This window comes from Lotus japonicus, chromosome 6 (genome assembly GCF_012489685.1).
Source record: "Lotus japonicus ecotype B-129 chromosome 6, LjGifu_v1.2".
NCBI classification, from domain to species: Eukaryota; Viridiplantae; Streptophyta; class Magnoliopsida; order Fabales; family Fabaceae; genus Lotus; species Lotus japonicus.
This window is the reverse complement of record NC_080046.1, coordinates 42,790,556-42,806,828: the sequence shown is the minus strand read 5'-3', so window position 1 is coordinate 42,806,828 and position 16,273 is coordinate 42,790,556. Positions and strand designations below refer to the sequence as shown.

The 16,273-nt window shown below is 37.8% G+C and overlaps 2 protein-coding genes across 2 annotated transcripts; one reads left to right on the top strand and one right to left on the bottom strand.

Annotated features, from left to right (window-relative positions):
• Window positions 1-326: 326 nt before the first annotated feature.
• LOC130723667 (putative lipid-transfer protein DIR1) lies at window positions 327-997 on the top strand. The gene is made up of 2 exons (XM_057574778.1): window positions 327-714; window positions 817-997. Exons 1-2 carry the CDS (start codon window positions 414-416, stop codon window positions 822-824), a joined length of 309 nt encoding a protein of 102 aa, XP_057430761.1. The 5' UTR covers window positions 327-413; the 3' UTR covers window positions 825-997.
• A 1,032-nt stretch (window positions 998-2,029) lies between these two features.
• LOC130725350 (sodium/hydrogen exchanger 4) lies at window positions 2,030-14,890 on the bottom strand. Its single transcript, XM_057576588.1, has 16 exons — window positions 14,837-14,890; window positions 6,838-7,026; window positions 6,346-6,464; window positions 6,166-6,263; window positions 5,993-6,052; window positions 5,834-5,880; window positions 5,085-5,318; window positions 4,513-4,674; window positions 3,898-3,944; window positions 3,673-3,739; window positions 3,464-3,564; window positions 3,284-3,385; window positions 2,968-3,112; window positions 2,797-2,859; window positions 2,475-2,558; window positions 2,030-2,314 (listed from the first exon to the last, which is right to left on the bottom strand). Exons 1-16 carry the CDS (start codon window positions 14,888-14,890, stop codon window positions 2,030-2,032), a joined length of 1,857 nt encoding a protein of 618 aa, XP_057432571.1.
• Between the last annotated feature and the right edge of the window lie 1,383 nt (window positions 14,891-16,273).

Here is a 16,273-nt window from a genome sequence, read left to right as displayed (position 1 = left end):
ACAAAAGAGATTCAAAGTTATTATAAAAAGAAAAAAATTGAGCAAAAATGAGATATAAGAAAAATAGAATGTGAATATATCAAAGTTGTTATACTAAAGAGATTCATGCCTTTTTCAATTGGCTACATGAACCATTTTTGTTTACTAGCAAAAATTGGCCGGCTTAATGTTTGTTTTGTTGTGGTCAAGATCCCATCCTTAATTGTTGTTATCTATATATCAATCCCGTGAACATCTACAGAGACAGAGTGGATTCACATGACACTCCTTAAAGTAAGTGAAGCTAACACAAAATAATATTCCAACACTACTCTAGACTCCACTATTCCACTTTAAATTAACATTCTGGCTAAAACTGAGAATGACACACTTGACTTAGCTTCTTACTAAGTAACCTAGTTAAGGAGGAGAGTATGGCAAAGGTGCATTGGCTAGTGGCAACAACATTGCTCGTTGCCTTGTTGTTAGGGGGTGCCCAAAAAGCTGTTTCATTATGTGGCATTGACTCACCTAAACAACTAGATTTATGCCGAGAAGCAATTACTGGCAAATACCCTCCAAAACCAAAGGAAAAATGCTGTGCAGTTATCAGACATGCCAACTTGACTTGCCTTTGTGGATACAAGTCTCTCCTACCTTCAGTTGGAATCAACCCCACAAATGCTTTGGCATTACCCCGTAAATGTGGTCTCAAAACACCACGTCAATGCAAAGGTAATCAACAATCCTATTCTTATGCCTGAAATGAATACAACTTAGACTTCTGTTTTTGGCATCATAGTGTTTGGTTACTCATGATTTTTCTTCATTTTGCAGTGGCTTGAAGGAACTCTTGGGAATCAACTCCACCTTCATTTGCTGCATTAGCATTGGATGCCCCCTTAAATAACTAAGTAGTTTGTTTTTGGTCTTTGCCTTTTCTTACATGTCAGCAAGATGTATGATGTATCAGTTTCCTATCTAGTACATTTTACAAAGTTTATGTTATTTTTTTGAATGGCCAACATTTTATTGGATGGAAGCATAAGGGTGCTTTAACCCAAGTCAACATTGCTTTTCAACAGTTACAAGATAATCCCTAAACTAACATCCTAACAAGCTAACACATGATGACAATAATATCTTCCAAAGTTATGTGATGTACTACAATTCAAAGGTATCTACCAAATTCAGTTCCCACATGATAAAAAGGTTATCAAGACATATATCATGCCCCTCCCACTTTGTTAGAAGTCCCACATTTACTAGAGATACGACCAAACAAGTGTTTATAAATATTAAAGCAACCTTTACCTCTAAGCTAAATGTTCAAGTAGAGTTAGGTCTAACATGAATTCTAAGATTGTACAAGAGCCTAACATGAATTCTAAGATGGTGCACGAGCCTGTCTTAAAGATGTGGAAACAACAAGTCCTTATATAAGTAGAGCATTCCTCACCCATGTGCTCTTTAGGGAAGAGTTAGACACTTTGACTTAAGTTGAATTCTAATACGCTTCAATCGCCTATCCATCAAATAAAATGCTTGTTTCTATATTTCTGAATTCAATGCCAAAAAAAGAGAAATAAGATTAGGACTAAAGCATTTAAAAACCCATTTTAAGGCAATACAAAATTTTAGGAAATGTAGCCCCTAGTAGCATTAAGCCAAAATAAAAGGTAAAAAAATCCAAAAACATATGCAAATCATCAAACTTGCTCATGAAATTATCTCAACTGGACTGTATTAACCAATCACAAAATTTTCCATAGCATGCATAGACTCAAAAGTTGCTGTTGCCAACTTGCTGCAACTATCATAACTGTTAGGAAAATATTAAATTCCTCAAAAGTTTCAAGTTAGTTCACCTTCACCCTACAGTGTTAGATTCTAAATACAACAGGTTCCTGATTCTACTGTATTCTTCACCTGAGTATGTACACAAAACAGTGCTCAAGGAAGCTAGTTCATTTTTCAAAACTGGATTCACATGGATTACCACTTGCTTTCCAACTGCATCATCACCGAGTGTACATGATTTGCTTTCTGGCTAGCAAACTGAGTTGTTACGACGCGGTCCCCCGAATATCGGTCTCATGTAGGAATCATCAAACCTCCTCCAATAGTAATGTATGGTGTACACAGGGCTTTCTATTAACATGGACAAACTCTCCTTTGCGCGGCTGATGTTGGTTGCTGTCGACTCTTCAAAGGATAGCAAAGGTAGGTTTAAATCCACAACGGGTGGACCGGATTCTTCGCGGCTGATGTTTCTCCTTGTGGTAGTGTGGGGAAGCAGATATCTAATCAGTGGCTTTGTGAGAAAACCAAACCCCTGAAATGATATTGATGCTATATCAATAACTTAAATCTTAGACCAAATTATAAGATTAAACTATACCAAGATGGATAACAGGATTTGCATGAAATCATTTCACTATGAAACATTCCAAGTTGTACTTATTTTCAAGATTAAGAGAAATGCGTTAACTCACCAGCGTGCTGAAAAGGACAACGATAATAGTGTTGGTAATCATTGTTGCATTAACTGGATCAGAAGTAACCCCAGAATACGTGAACTGCAAAAACAAGAGGATAATTCAATGTTGCTTCCTTCTTAAGGTACCGTGGTATTATTCATTAATGCATCACCGTACATAATCCAATTGTAAATTACTTAAGGTTTCCATAGAAATCTCCAAAACTAGATAATGGATTGAGAAACACTTTTCAGCATGTCTTTTGTATAACATGCTTATTTAACAAAAAATTTCTTCCCAATTGTAATGTCTATAAATTTAAATTTCATACACATACCTGTTTGAAAGCCAGAGCAATGGAGACTGCTCCCCTCATTAGACCAGCCCACCAAATGATTATCTGTATGATGTATCAACGTCACGATGCCAATAAATAATTTCAGAATATTTTCTCAATTAACTGTAACACCAGCAGTCTGAGAATATCACACAAAACTTGTTTAATAACCTGATGTTGGAATGTGATACTTGGTGTTTGTTCGGAACGCCTATTCATATAATTGTAAAACGCAGAGAGAGGGAAAACAAATGCGGCGCGTCCAAGCAATATCAAAAAGATTAAGCTGCTGTAAATTCCCATCAAATTTCCAAAACTGCAGAGAAGAAGAAATTGTCAGGAGAATCTTGATTACTGAAACAGAGCTATTACGGATGGGTGCTAAGGTGATATGATGCAATGTATCTCACAATTTATTCTTAAGAAGATTTCAGAAATACAACATTAAGTAGATAATGCAAACCGAACTTGTAGAAAGGATTAGGACCTCAATTCTGTCATCTTCCACTTCGCCAAGTCAAGTGCATCCATGCCCACATACAGAAATATGAAGGTTTCTGCGATAAACGACATTGCTGCAAACACATATCTGGAGAAGGGAAACCAAGTCAGAAATCTCAGACATAGAATCTGGAAATTACTAAATCTTTGATGGATCAATCAATACCTCGTTGTGATTCGTGAAGTTTCGGTAACATTATGCCATGCATAATGTGACATAAATATTCCACAAAAGAAAACAGTAAGGATTCCGCTTAGCTCGAGTAGCTGTGTTAGAATTTTCAGATAAGATGGATGACAAAAAGGGTAGTTATTTATTAACTAAATATAGAAGGTTTTAGTTTGAACTTTATCATAAGTACAATTTTACAATACCTCTGCCAACATGTAGGATAGGTATGCCATTAACACCATCAATGCAACTTCACGAACACTTGAATGTCTGCAGGCATAAGCAGGGATAAATTTATTAACATGTACTTAAAATTTCTCCACATTAATTCCAGAATCTGAAATGAAATCATTAAACTTTGATATTCACATTTCAGATCATTCTGAAAATACCATCATGGAGAATTTTTAGAGAACAATAATACAAACCTTCCAAAGCTTAAGGCTTTCAAGAGATATGATGTGAGAAGTCCAGCCTGCATGAAATATGCATTAATTGATTTAAAGAAATGATAGTAGAAGAAAAGGAAGAAGGACCATCCATTCAGTTGCATTGGACTAATAACAATGTTTGAAAATTAGTTTAAAATAAATGAATGCATTTTCAATTCACTAACACTTTGCTCTTCTTAATTCCACTACCTTTCTGTTAGAATATAATGTAAAACCATTGATATGGCCCTTACCCAAGGGCTTAAGCTTTTGGGATAAGTGGTTACTTGACATTGTATCAGAGCCTCTATGGCTGAAAGGTCTAGAGTTCGATCCTTGCTCTCCTCACTTTCTAATTAAAAAGTGGAATTTAATTAAGCACATGGTAGGTGGGCCTGTGCATTTCTCCACGCTTCAAGCCCAAAGGGCTCTTGCGCGAGGGGGCGTGTTAGAATATAATGTAAAACCATTGATATGACCCTTACCCAAAAACTTAAGCTTTTTGGGATAAGTGGTTACTTGACACTTTCTAGTAATTCAAATAGGAAACTTTGGATTCTTCTGGAGAATTTTCTTGCAAATCCTTTTAAGTTCCATACTAATTCCCCTAACCTTAATAATTTTCTCCCTGAAAGACCATTTAGAAATCCAATTTATCACCTTAATTTCTCTTCTATCCTGATTTAAAGGATTTGTATCATTTCTTATACAAATTTCTGCAAGCAGCATAGAAAGTGAGAAGAAGCTAGTATTTTTTGTAATTATCAGTAAAAACTGAAAATAAAAACAAAAATCATTTCCTTAAATCAATCAGACCCTTAGTTTCTTGTTTTTCTCTATCTGGTTTAGGCCTTTTGTTTAAGAGGATACTTTATGTTCACCCTAATTGAACTTTCCTTATCTTTTCTCTAAGGAAACTTATTTTTCTATAAGAAACAAATAGTACAAATTCCATGATTGATATTCATTACAAGTCAGCAAGAAAATCCATAATAATAATCTGAGTTGAAAATGCAAACAATATTTTGAACCTAATATGAATTCCCAACTCCCAAGGACAAACTATATAATAGAAGCAAAACAAAAACTAGTAAACTTCAGTCATGAATGCTCTTTTATGTGAAGGCAGTGCTATCAACTAAACTAGAGGATTTATTGAAATATGTAAAGTCATGTGATAACACACATAAAAATATCTGCATGCAATGTTCATCACTGGAACTCACTACAACTCCAAGGCAAGTGCTTGCTGAGAATAGATACAAGAAATTTCCAAGAACGCCGAACGTCTTTCCATTAAGCTTTGAAACATCAATCTTTTGCACTGCATTGAAGAGAACAACTGATGTTGCATCATTTACCACTCCTTCCCCAAAGACTATGCTGTATAGTAAAGGTGTTTCATCTTGATGGAGAACCTACAGCAGATTGCAGATACATTGTTGACCATGTGTGTATAATTACATGAATAGTCCTTTAGGGACTATAATAATCAAGAAACCTAACAGGTCCCAGTAGTTCCACACCTTTTCAAATAACAACCTCAAAATAAAGTTACTTAACCTCAACTTTGTTTTAAAATGAAAACATTAAACTTTAGTTAACATTAATTTCTATGTTTAGATATCCGTTGGCTCAAGTGTAAATGGATGGACACTAGCAAACACTTTAAAAAGTGAATGAAACTCTTCTTATGAATCTTTCGTCTTGTACATAACTGGTATCCAAACACAAAAAATGTTAATTACTCTGTATGTTACACATTGCCCCTTCTAACATTTTTGCAACCTATTAAACATTAATACCAAATTGCAAGTAAACTTCTTCAAACTAAAAGCAAAGCTGGTAAGCCATAAAAAAAGAGTTGCGGGGTACGTTATTTGAAAAATAAATTTTATTTTTTTAAGGAAAGTCATGTACCAATCTAACCAACCTGTAGCGTGCAAACTGTGTCGGTGGATGAGAAAATCACTCCTATAGCTGATTAAAATTAAAATAGGTTAATTACCATCAAAATCTGATATATATAGGTCATGAAACATTATAAATATAGTATCTATTTGTGTAAATTGAGATGATGCAATGATCTCACCAAGATAATCTCTCACAGTCAAGCCAAGGAAGTTCAACTTGGGGAATATCCACCAGCTGCCTAGGTGAACCAAATGCAAATGCTTAATAGGTGAATAATGAATCCCATGTAAATTTTCAGTGATAGTGCTACAATTAATTTCAGGAAAGGAAAACTAGGAGCTTAGTCATTACCGGTTGTGATAATTAAAGATGAAATGAAAACACCAATCACCCCAAATAACATGATGATTAGAAAGTTATGAAAGAACTGTTTCTTCTTCACCTGAAATCTGTTAGCAAGGATAAATATATTAAAATCATTAAAAAAATTGGACACACAAGAGCTTCTAAACACAAGACAGAAGCTTTTACCCTGCATTGAATATTATGGGAGGAAGGAGATATAAGAAGAAAAATTCTTCATCAAATATAAGGATGTGAGAACTCTTCCCCTTTGTAAGTAGTAAGAGTATAATTCCAGCAATGCATCCCTACAAACAAAGGAGAATGTTAAGACTATGAAGCATGGGATATCTCAGTTAATTATTGAGAGGCCTAAATGATAGTTTGTATTCAAATTAATTTTTCTTTTTATAATCCTTCCTAATAAAAAGTGCTCGATGCAACGGTACAGTTGCTGCCATAAAACATTGCGAACATGTTCGAGTCGTGGAATCAGCCTCTTGCATTGCAAGATAAAAAACTGTTTACATTAAATTCACAAGTGGGTTTGACCTCTTGAACCTCATAAAGGAGGTTTGTAGTACAAGGTTTGCCTTAATCCTAATAAAACTATCCAAACAAATTGGTGCCATGGATTTGAGTAATGTAAAGGAAGAAGAAAGTGAATTGTGTGTCAATTACCACTACAATGGCGACAATGGATTCATTAAGCCATCGATTTCCTTCGAACAAGTGACCAAATAGCAAACAGAGGCAGAGAACAGCGGCGAAGATTGAGATAGGAACCACCTGTGCATGGTCGTGAGCAAGATTGCTCGCCGCCTCACCATCTGTCAAGTTCAGTGCCGCCACCATAGCCGCCATTGTTAACTAGCTAAATATGATGTTTGATGAAAATGAAGCGTCTGCACAAACACAAAGTTGTTTCAACACCACCTATTAATATGTAAGTAGTTGCAGAAGGGGCACGTAGTAGGACTACATTAACGTGTCACCTTGATATAGTTTGTTACATAAATTATTGATTCCCGTGTAAAATATATAAAAACTAAATTTGTACCAAAAGCTAACTACAAAGTCGAGTAAAATAAAAACAATAAAATCTTATCTTATCCTAAATCATCATTAGAATATAAAATCTAATTTTAAAAATTTAGATACCTTATTATGAGGAAGAATTATTTTATTCTAAAAGTAACTCTTATTACGATTACTTTACTTATTACCTTTTTTTTTAACGTACTTATTACTTCTTATAATACATGTGCGTTGTATGACCCGGCTTTTTTAGAGTTTAAAAGTTACTTATAAGTTAAAGTTAAAAATAAGAGTTATAAAAATAAAACTAAAGTTATTTCGTGATTTTCATATTTTTACAACTTAAATATAACTTTTAACCTAAAAGTTGTTTAACAATAAGCTATGTGTTTTCACATATACTCATCTAAATAATTTATCAAATGGTTGGTATGCAACTTTATACACCTTATACGTACATAAATGTTGACACTTGATAATATCTAAACAATTTATCAAATGGTTGGTATGCAACCTTCCATAGATGAAGCATTCATAACATTTTCCATAAATAAAGAACTCACTTCATTAACATGATAATTTCTTGGGAAAAACCATCAAAATTAACCTCTTTCATATCATGTTCTGTTTTTTAAAAAAGCCAGCAAAAATCACAAAAAAAAAGGTGAAGAAAGGGCCTGAACATTGCTACAAAAGGATGATGAAAACGAAATCTGAAACAAGGTGAATTGATGAATTGAAAAAGACGAAATCTGAAAAAAGGATGAATTGATGAGGTGATTAGATTGAACTTTGTTATGGACTGGGTAAGCAAAGCTTCAACGAATGATTCTTACTTCTGCAGAGATCGATGAACAGGGAAAGTCACGAGAGAAGAGAAAAATAAGTTATTGTTATTTTTAACGGCATCTACATCCATCATACTCACTAAAATATTTACACTTCATTTTTTATAATTCCTCATAATGTCACATCATCTACACCATTGCTTATCAAAAAAAAAAACATCATCTGCACCACTTTACTAACTTTTTACTCTAACCCAACAACTCTTAAAAGTTTATATAGTGGATCCCACCATCAACATCATACTTGTATATTTTATTATTTATATACAATTATATTAATTGTAAGTGCTTGTAATAAATACAAGCTCACTTTTCAAGTATAGTGTAAAGTATCTATTCTCACATACTCATCTTTGTCATGTTTGAATTGAATATGTACTTGTTGGCCCAAAATGTTTGGCCCAAAACGCATGGGGCAGTCGAAAATGGACCAAGGGAATTAAGAAAAAACGCCAAGTTAAATAGGTAGCCGAATTCGACAAAGGGACACTGGTAACCGTTGCTACAAACACGAGCATATTTAACACGTGCAGCATTGACTAAGTTGGTTAGGAGAGCATGTGTTTATCACCACGATGGCTGATTACGTGGCCAAGAAGCAGTTGAAGAACACGACCCTCACCACTACGCATGAAACTTCCAGGGCAAGCATCAGATCGTGGGGGAATCAGACCCACTAACCCATCCAGCAGGGAAGAAAACCGCCAAGGACACGCGGGACATGGAGCTCTATAAATAGGAGAATCTAATTCAGAAAAGAGGTTCCCAACTCAGCTCTAAAAATCACTACAAAGCTCTCATGTCCGCATCAAAGAGACTCAACGAGCCTAATGTGATCATGGAGGAGTATGTTGCCGAACCAGTCGTTTATGATTCCTGCACTTAGATAGTTTTCGAATTTGTTGCCATTGTTGCTTTTGTTAGATTTATTGTCGATTTTATGAGTTTGGATTGGTGTAAAGCTTTTTAATCAGTGAATTTATCTTCAAGCACTTTTGATTGTTTTGCATTTTGCTTTCGAATCTTTATTACCTTTTACCCTTTGACACACGGTTGTCGAAAAACCCGATTTCACACGCGCTTTGGCAAGACGTTTTCCCAAAAGAACCCTTAATTCGCAAAACTCTTGAACTTTTTCCAGTCGAACTTGGAAGATGTTTGTTTACCAAATATCACGGTAAACAAATTGGCACGCCCAGTGGGACCGTTTTTGTGAAAACCAAGTTTTACAGAAGCATTTTGTGTGAAGTTTTATTGTTTTTGCTACTTGTTTTTCGTCCTTGCTTGCGTGAGTTAGTTTTATGCACTTGAGAAGTGGTAGGACAGTAAGTATGGCGAATAGTCGAGGTAGAACCTCCCTGCAGGGATCCAATTGAAGGTATGAAAAACGGTAGAAAGGGGGGGGGGTTTGAATAACGTTTTCAAGATAAAGCTTCCACCTTAAAGATTTTGACAAATCTTTTCGAGAACTAAGTGCTAAAGATAAGAGATAGAAAAGCACACAAGGATTTTTATCCTGGTTCACTTGATAAATCCCTCAAGCTAGTCCAGTCCACCCGTTAAGGTGATTTCTTCCTTCTTAGAATGAAGGCAATCCACTAATTAGGTAAAGTGTTACAACTGCACTTGAAACCTACAAGTGACTAACAATTACACTGACTTAGCTCACACTAAGATTCACTCTCTTAGTCTTCTCTAGGATCCGATCAACCTTGATCTCCTAAAGGTAACTAAACAAACTGTTTAAGAAAGAATGTTTACAAGAGATTTGCTTCTGAAAAGCTAATAGTAAACACAATGAATTCAGATGAAAGAATGCTTAGAAGGTTTTTGAATATAGCTTGCGCGTGTGTAATTCATCCAACCACATCTTTCAATCTTCAGCCTCTATTTATACTCCAAGGATTAGGGTTTGAACGCTGCATGGAAATGCTACCGTTGGAGGGCGGTTCTGGAAATTCCAGCTTCTGCTGTGGCTGAGAACGTTAGGTAGGTCGTCAGGATAGTACATATGCTTTTGTACTTGGATAGCGACTTGACATTTAAACCTAGGAGACTTCTGATCAGGGGAATGCTTCATGTTGGAACTTGTGAAGCCAGTTGATCAGAGTCAGAGGGAAAGCACAGATCCTCTGACCGTTGTATCTTCTGATTCTGAACTCAGAGGGAAGTACATGGTCTTCAGAGTTTCTTGCTTCTAGACATCAGAGTTTCCACTTTTCAGCTTCTGGATCTTCAGAGTCTTCTACACCATCAGAACGTCTGAACCTTCAGAGTCTCTTGGTTGTCAGAACTTCTGGATCTTCAGAACTTCATGTGATTGAGTCCATATCAGAGCTTGTATAACTTCAGATCTTCTGAAGCGTTTCTACTGTTCAGAGTGAACATAGATGTTGCGAAAGCGTTGCTTGGGTCACTCTATATGCACAGTGTTTCTGATTTGTGTGAGACTGAATTGAGGTCAGAGCCTGTAAATAGCACACTCAGAAAAACACGTTTGAGTACCATAATTGTTCATACTTAAATGTTAACTTGTAATCATCAAAACATAGAGTTGTACTACACGATCAAAACTTGATCTTACAATCTCCCCCTTTTTGATGATGACAAAACTAAGTATTTTGATGAACAATCCTTAAACAATAAACTGAATTCACTCAGAGTTTAGAGATATAGAATAAGACTTATCCTGATGTGAATAGTTTATTTTACTCATTCTGAATCCAAGTCACAGCTTGATTCTGAGCATAGCTCCCCCTGAATCTAAGACTTAATGAAAACGTTAGAAATGTCTAGATTATGAGCTAAATAATGTAAGATTTCAGAGTAAAGGCGCATGACATAGATGAAATAGAATAATCAGAGCGCATAAGTATTCAGAGTCAACGATAAGTGGTATCAGAGTCAAATATAATCACTTCAGAGGAAGTGAAATGTATTCCTTGTATTTGCCCAGTGACACATCTATGGTCATAAAGGTGGAACTCTTAAATTCTCCAAAAGAAAAATAAATCACACTAACACAGCTTACACATCAAAAACTGGGTGTACTCCCCCTTTTTGTCATAAGCAAAAAGCATGGGGTGTGAAAAACTTAGCTTGAAGTACAAGGTACTCCCCCTTAGAGAAGGTCTAAGTTTCAAAAAAATAAGGAGAAATAAACGATGCAGGAATGAGAGTTAAGCGAATTAAAGAGGGGAGTTAATGCAAAAGAAGAATCGTTTACCACCGGCCACGGGAGTAAAGAGAACTTCAGTTACCAAGGACTTAACCTCGAGAAACTGTAGGAGCAATAACTTCCAAGAAGCGAAGGAAGCTTATATAAAGCGAGTTAGAGGAGGGTAAGCTTCACAACTCGATCAATTCCATAAAAAGAAAGAAAAAAAAATGGCATCATACATGGTTACACTGGAAGAGCTCAGAAGGAAGGCCTTCGAGGAGGACATGTTCCTTAACATAAGACATCCAGATGGTACAAAGACCATACCAGAGCTAGCAAGGACACTGCTTGAAGAGAACCTTTGTCCAGAGCTGAAGAATGACTTGAAGGAATTCCTTGCCTTCGTGGAAGAAATTCAAGAACTCAGCCAGCTTGAGCTGAGGCTACTGGAAGAAAAGGAAACCATAGAAAAGAAGCTCAAGACAACAGAAGAGATTCTGGAGAGGAATGAGCTAAACGTCAATCTCAACAACATCCAGTATTCACTGGATCGTCTGGAGAAGGAGAGGTCAGAGCAGCGCCGAGAGTGCAGAAGAATGAGGAGGGATCCTCCATTCTAGAGTTTAGGAAAGAAAATGTATGATGTAAAAGCATAATGATTATGAATAAATAAGATTTTGCAAACACATGTGACAAATATATATATGTATGTGCAAAAACTAACAAAGCATAACAACTAAAGTAACGTAAATAAAATAAAAAGAAGTTAAAATAAAACTAAGTTAAGAGGGAAAACGAAGAGATCCTAAGACTAGGGCTTGTCAGAGCGACGCAGAAGTTCCTTAAGAATTTGCTTCATGTCCATCAGCAGAGACTCATGAGTATCAAGACGTTGTTCCATGAGATCGAGTCTGGACGAGCTTGACTGTGTGGAGCTAGAAGGAACATTCTGAGCAGATTGATGAGCTGGAATAGAAGCAGAAACAACAGGAGTAAAGACCACTGGTGCAAGTGCTTGGCATCTAAGGGCTTCAGCTTCAGCTTCAAGTCTCTCAGCCTCTAATCGTGCTTGTTCAGCTTGTGCAGCTGCTTGACGTGCAGCTTCCTCTGCTTCCTCTTGCTTTCTTTTGGCCTCTTCAACAGCGTCAAGTAGTTTAGTTCTTTGCTGTTGTTCATGCAGAGCCACTCTTCTGGCAAACCTCTGCTTAGCAGCTTCGATCCTCTGATCCCTTTCTTCAATCAGATGCCTCATCATAATAGGAACCTGAGCTACTAACCAAGTACTCAGATTATTCCACTCCTCAGCAACAGATTCAGCATTCTCACTCAAGTCAGTGTGACCTTGCACGTTGCGTAGCATCAATGAAGCTTTATGATTAAAAACATTAATGCACTCAGAGAGAGAGGTTGGTCTGAGGTAAGTGTAGGGAACTATGGAGAGGTTGGTTTCAGGAGAGGTTGGGTGATTGCTACTGTTTGCCTCAGAAACACCTTGAGGAGAGCCAATGTTAAAGGTTTGGACATGTGGTTCAGAGGCTCCAAGGTTTGGGTCAGAAGTTTCAACCAGAGGATGTGGTGATCTAACCGAAGAGTGGTTAGACACAGAGTGTTCTGGTTCTGGTTGAATTTGCTCTTGATGGACAGGGTCAGATTGAGCTTGTTGAGCAAAAGGATCTGCCTCATGTAAAGGGTCAGCCGTAATAGGTTCATCTGGGTCAACTAGACGTTCAGGTCTAGGTCCAGGATATCTCCTAGGGCTAGGGACCGTAAGGTAATACTCGGGAATGACAGACACTTTTTCTTTTCTGACCTCCATGAATTTATGATGTGACTCAGAGTTGTTTGAGGGTGAGGAGTCAGCAACGTTGATTGGGAATGATACAGGAGTATAGAAAGTGGAAGAATCTGTATCAGTGGTTCTGGCAACCGGACGTTCTGATGCTCTGGGGACAGAGTGATCAGACGTTCTAGTGTTAGGTTCTGGTTGGGCAGGAATTATGAGTTCATGTACAGAGGGTTCAAGAATTATGGGATCTTGATGGATTGTGATGGGTGAGGTTGGTTCATCTGGACGTGGTGTTTGAAGCATATTCCACAGAGGGGCTTCTTGTTGGGAAGGTTGGAAAAAGGAAGACCTTGGGGAATCTGGTGGAGATGTGGCTTGGACAGCAGGTTGAGACTCTGGGATTGTAGTGAGTTGGGTGGATGTGCGTTTGAGGAGAGTAGAAATGGGAAGTGCATCAATAGAATTTAAATCATCATCAGATTCAATGATAGCAGACTTACTTGTACGCACGACAGAGCGAGTCACTCTGGCAGAAGTCTCCATCCTGATGACTGCAGCAGCAGGTTCCACACGTGTAGGCTTCACCACGATTCTAACTTGTTTCTTCTTCTTTTTGGGAGGAGAAGGACCATCTTCATTATCACCATCATCACCATCATCTGGCTTAGTGGTTTCAGCATGTTTCCTCTTAGGCTGGTCAACCTTCTTCTTCTTCAGAGGGACATCAGATTCCTCAGAGGATTCTTCTAAGACCATCTTCCTCTGAACTTTCTTCTTCGGAGGAGAGTCAAACTCTTGAGCTGGTGGCAATCGCCTGAAGAATTCATCTACATCAATCTCAAACCCTTGTTGCTTCAGATCATCAATGTAGCATAGAATAGCCTCTGGGTTGTCTGCTTGGGTCCACAGAGGGAAATCATTCAGAGGCACCCTTCTTTGTCTGATTTCAGCAGATGTGTCTTCATGAGCAGGGGCTATTTTCGTCTTGACCAAGCCCATCTTCTTCAGGGAATTGGCAGTGAAGACATCACTGACTATTGTGGATAAATCTTCTGTGCAGCCAGCATTGATCAGATCTCGTACGAGGTTGCTCTCAATGAAGAGATCTGATAGCAGTCTCCCAAAGGGAACATACTTGATGGCAGACTTGATGGAGGCAGTAGTTCTTGACTTCCTGATACATTCCTTCAGGTAAGAGAACAAGAAGAAGGGGAGGCAGATCTTCTTCTTATCTTGAATGAAGAATAACATCGCCTTCTGGCAGAAGTTGATGTAGTCAGGAGAACTGCCCTTCGGCCTTTGATTGATGCAGTGAAGAAGAATCTTGTGCCAGATTCTGAGTTTGGGATGAAGATCCACCGCCTTGTAGTCACTCTTGTCCGGTTTGTAGGTGGTGTACAGAGCCTTGTTGGTTTCATCCTTGGTTCTGGGTTTCAGCTTCGATTCTGTCAGTTGAAATCGATACCCATTTGCAGTTTCTGCACCCAGCAGATTCACAATCGTCTTCTCAGTAATGATGATTCTCCTTCCAGCAATGTAGGAGACCACTTGAGTGTCATCGCAGTCGGCGTGCTTCCAGAATTCCTTGACCAATTTATCATAAATGGGACCTCTGAGCCTGTTGAAGTACTCTTCCCATCCCTGAACTTGAACTTCAGGACGCAGGTCATACCCATTTGCAGCAATGTTGTCTAGGTCGAATCTCCATTCTGCAAGTACTTGGAGTTCTTCAGGAGCATACACGCAGTGAACGGCACAGCCCCGTTCTGCGATTGGGATCATCTTCTCTGACGCTTGACCTTGATCTGGATTTTCAGGACCCAATTGCCCTGTAGCTTGCCCTACTACCATGTGAGGGAACCTGGTTGCGTCCGCAGCTTCAGTTCTGGTTTGTCTCACCATTTTTGGAGTCGGTTGAAGGTTTTGGGTTGAAGGTGAAGGATGAATAGAGAGAGAGAGAGATCGTGGGTAAGAGGTTTTGAAAAACTGAAGAGGGATAAGGTAAAACCGTAAGTGTAGGGGAACGTGTGTGTATAGTGGGTTTTGACAAATAACCGTTGTTGATTCAAAAAGCAATTTAAAATCAACGGTTAAAAATTAAAGATAGATAGTAACAGTAAATACACATATCACACGCAGGAGAGAAGCACATCAACACTCATTATGACAAACTGTCACACGGGCACAAGGAACTATGCATCAGAGATACTGACACACGTTTACTGTCTCAGCTTCAGAGTCAGCACCAATGGGTACACACACTCTGATAGAGTTACCTTCTGGACTAGACATCTTCTGATCAAGAAGTATCATAGTCAGAGGTTCTGATCCATCTTCATTCTGGACAAAAGTCCATATTCAGATTTTTCAGAATAAAATTAAATCTATCCTCTGCCAAGGGCTTTGTAAAGATATCTGCCCATTGATGGTTAGTATCAACAAACTTCAGAAGAAGTACGCCCTTCTGTACATAATCTCTAATAAAGTGATACTTTACCTCAATGTACTTTGCCCTTGAATGTAAGATAGGATTCTTACTCAATGAAATTGCAGCAGTGTTATCACAATAGATTGGGATATTGCTCTCAAGGATTTGATAATCCTCCAGCTGATGTTTCATCCAGAGCATCTGAGTGCTGCATATTGCTGCTGAGATATATTCTGCCTCTGCAGTTGATAGTGCAATGGTTGATTGCCTCTTGCTTGCCCATGAGACTAAGTTGCTTCCCAGAAATTGACAATTTCCAGAAGTGCTTTTTCTCTCTGTTCTATCTCCAGCACAATCAGCATCACAATAACCTGAAAGCTTATACTCTGATGTCTTCTTATACATCAAGCCAAGGTTAGTGGTACCTTTCAGATACCTTAGGATCCTCTTAACAGCAGTTAAGTGAGTTTCCCTTGGATCTGATTGGAAACGAGCACATAAATGAACACTAAACAATATATCTGGCCTAGATGCAGTTAAGTATAGAAGTGAACCTATCATACCACGATAGAGCTTCTGACAAACTTTACCACTTGCATCTTCTTTCTCCAGAATGCATGTAGGATGCATTGGAGTCTTAGCAACTGTAGATTCCAGCATATTGAACTTCTTCAGAAGTTCTTTAGTGTACTTGCTCTGATGGATATATGTTCCTTCTGGTGTTTGATCAACTTGAATTCCCAGAAAGTACTTGAGTTCTCCCATCATACTCATCTCAAATTCAGCCTGCATCATCTCAGAAAATTCTTTGCATAGAGATTGATTAGCAGAACCAAATATGATATCATCAACATAAA

Excerpts from the sequence above, each read along its gene's own strand:
- LOC130723667 (XM_057574778.1), top strand. The coding sequence starts at position 414 with ATGGCAAAGGTGCATTGGCTAGTGGCAACAACATTGCTCGTTGCCTTG.
- LOC130725350 (XM_057576588.1), bottom strand. The coding sequence starts at position 14,890 with ATGGTGAGACAAACCAGAACTGAAGCTGCGGACGCAACCAGGTTCCCT. Across the intron at positions 7,027-14,836 it reads CAACCAGGTTCCCTCACATG|TTAACAATGGCGGCTATGGT; the intron begins GTAGTAGGGCAA and ends ATATTTAGCTAG. Across the intron at positions 4,675-5,084 it reads GCATGCAGATATTTTTATGT|TTTTTACTGATAATTACAAA; the intron begins GTGTTATCACAT and ends TTTTATTTTCAG.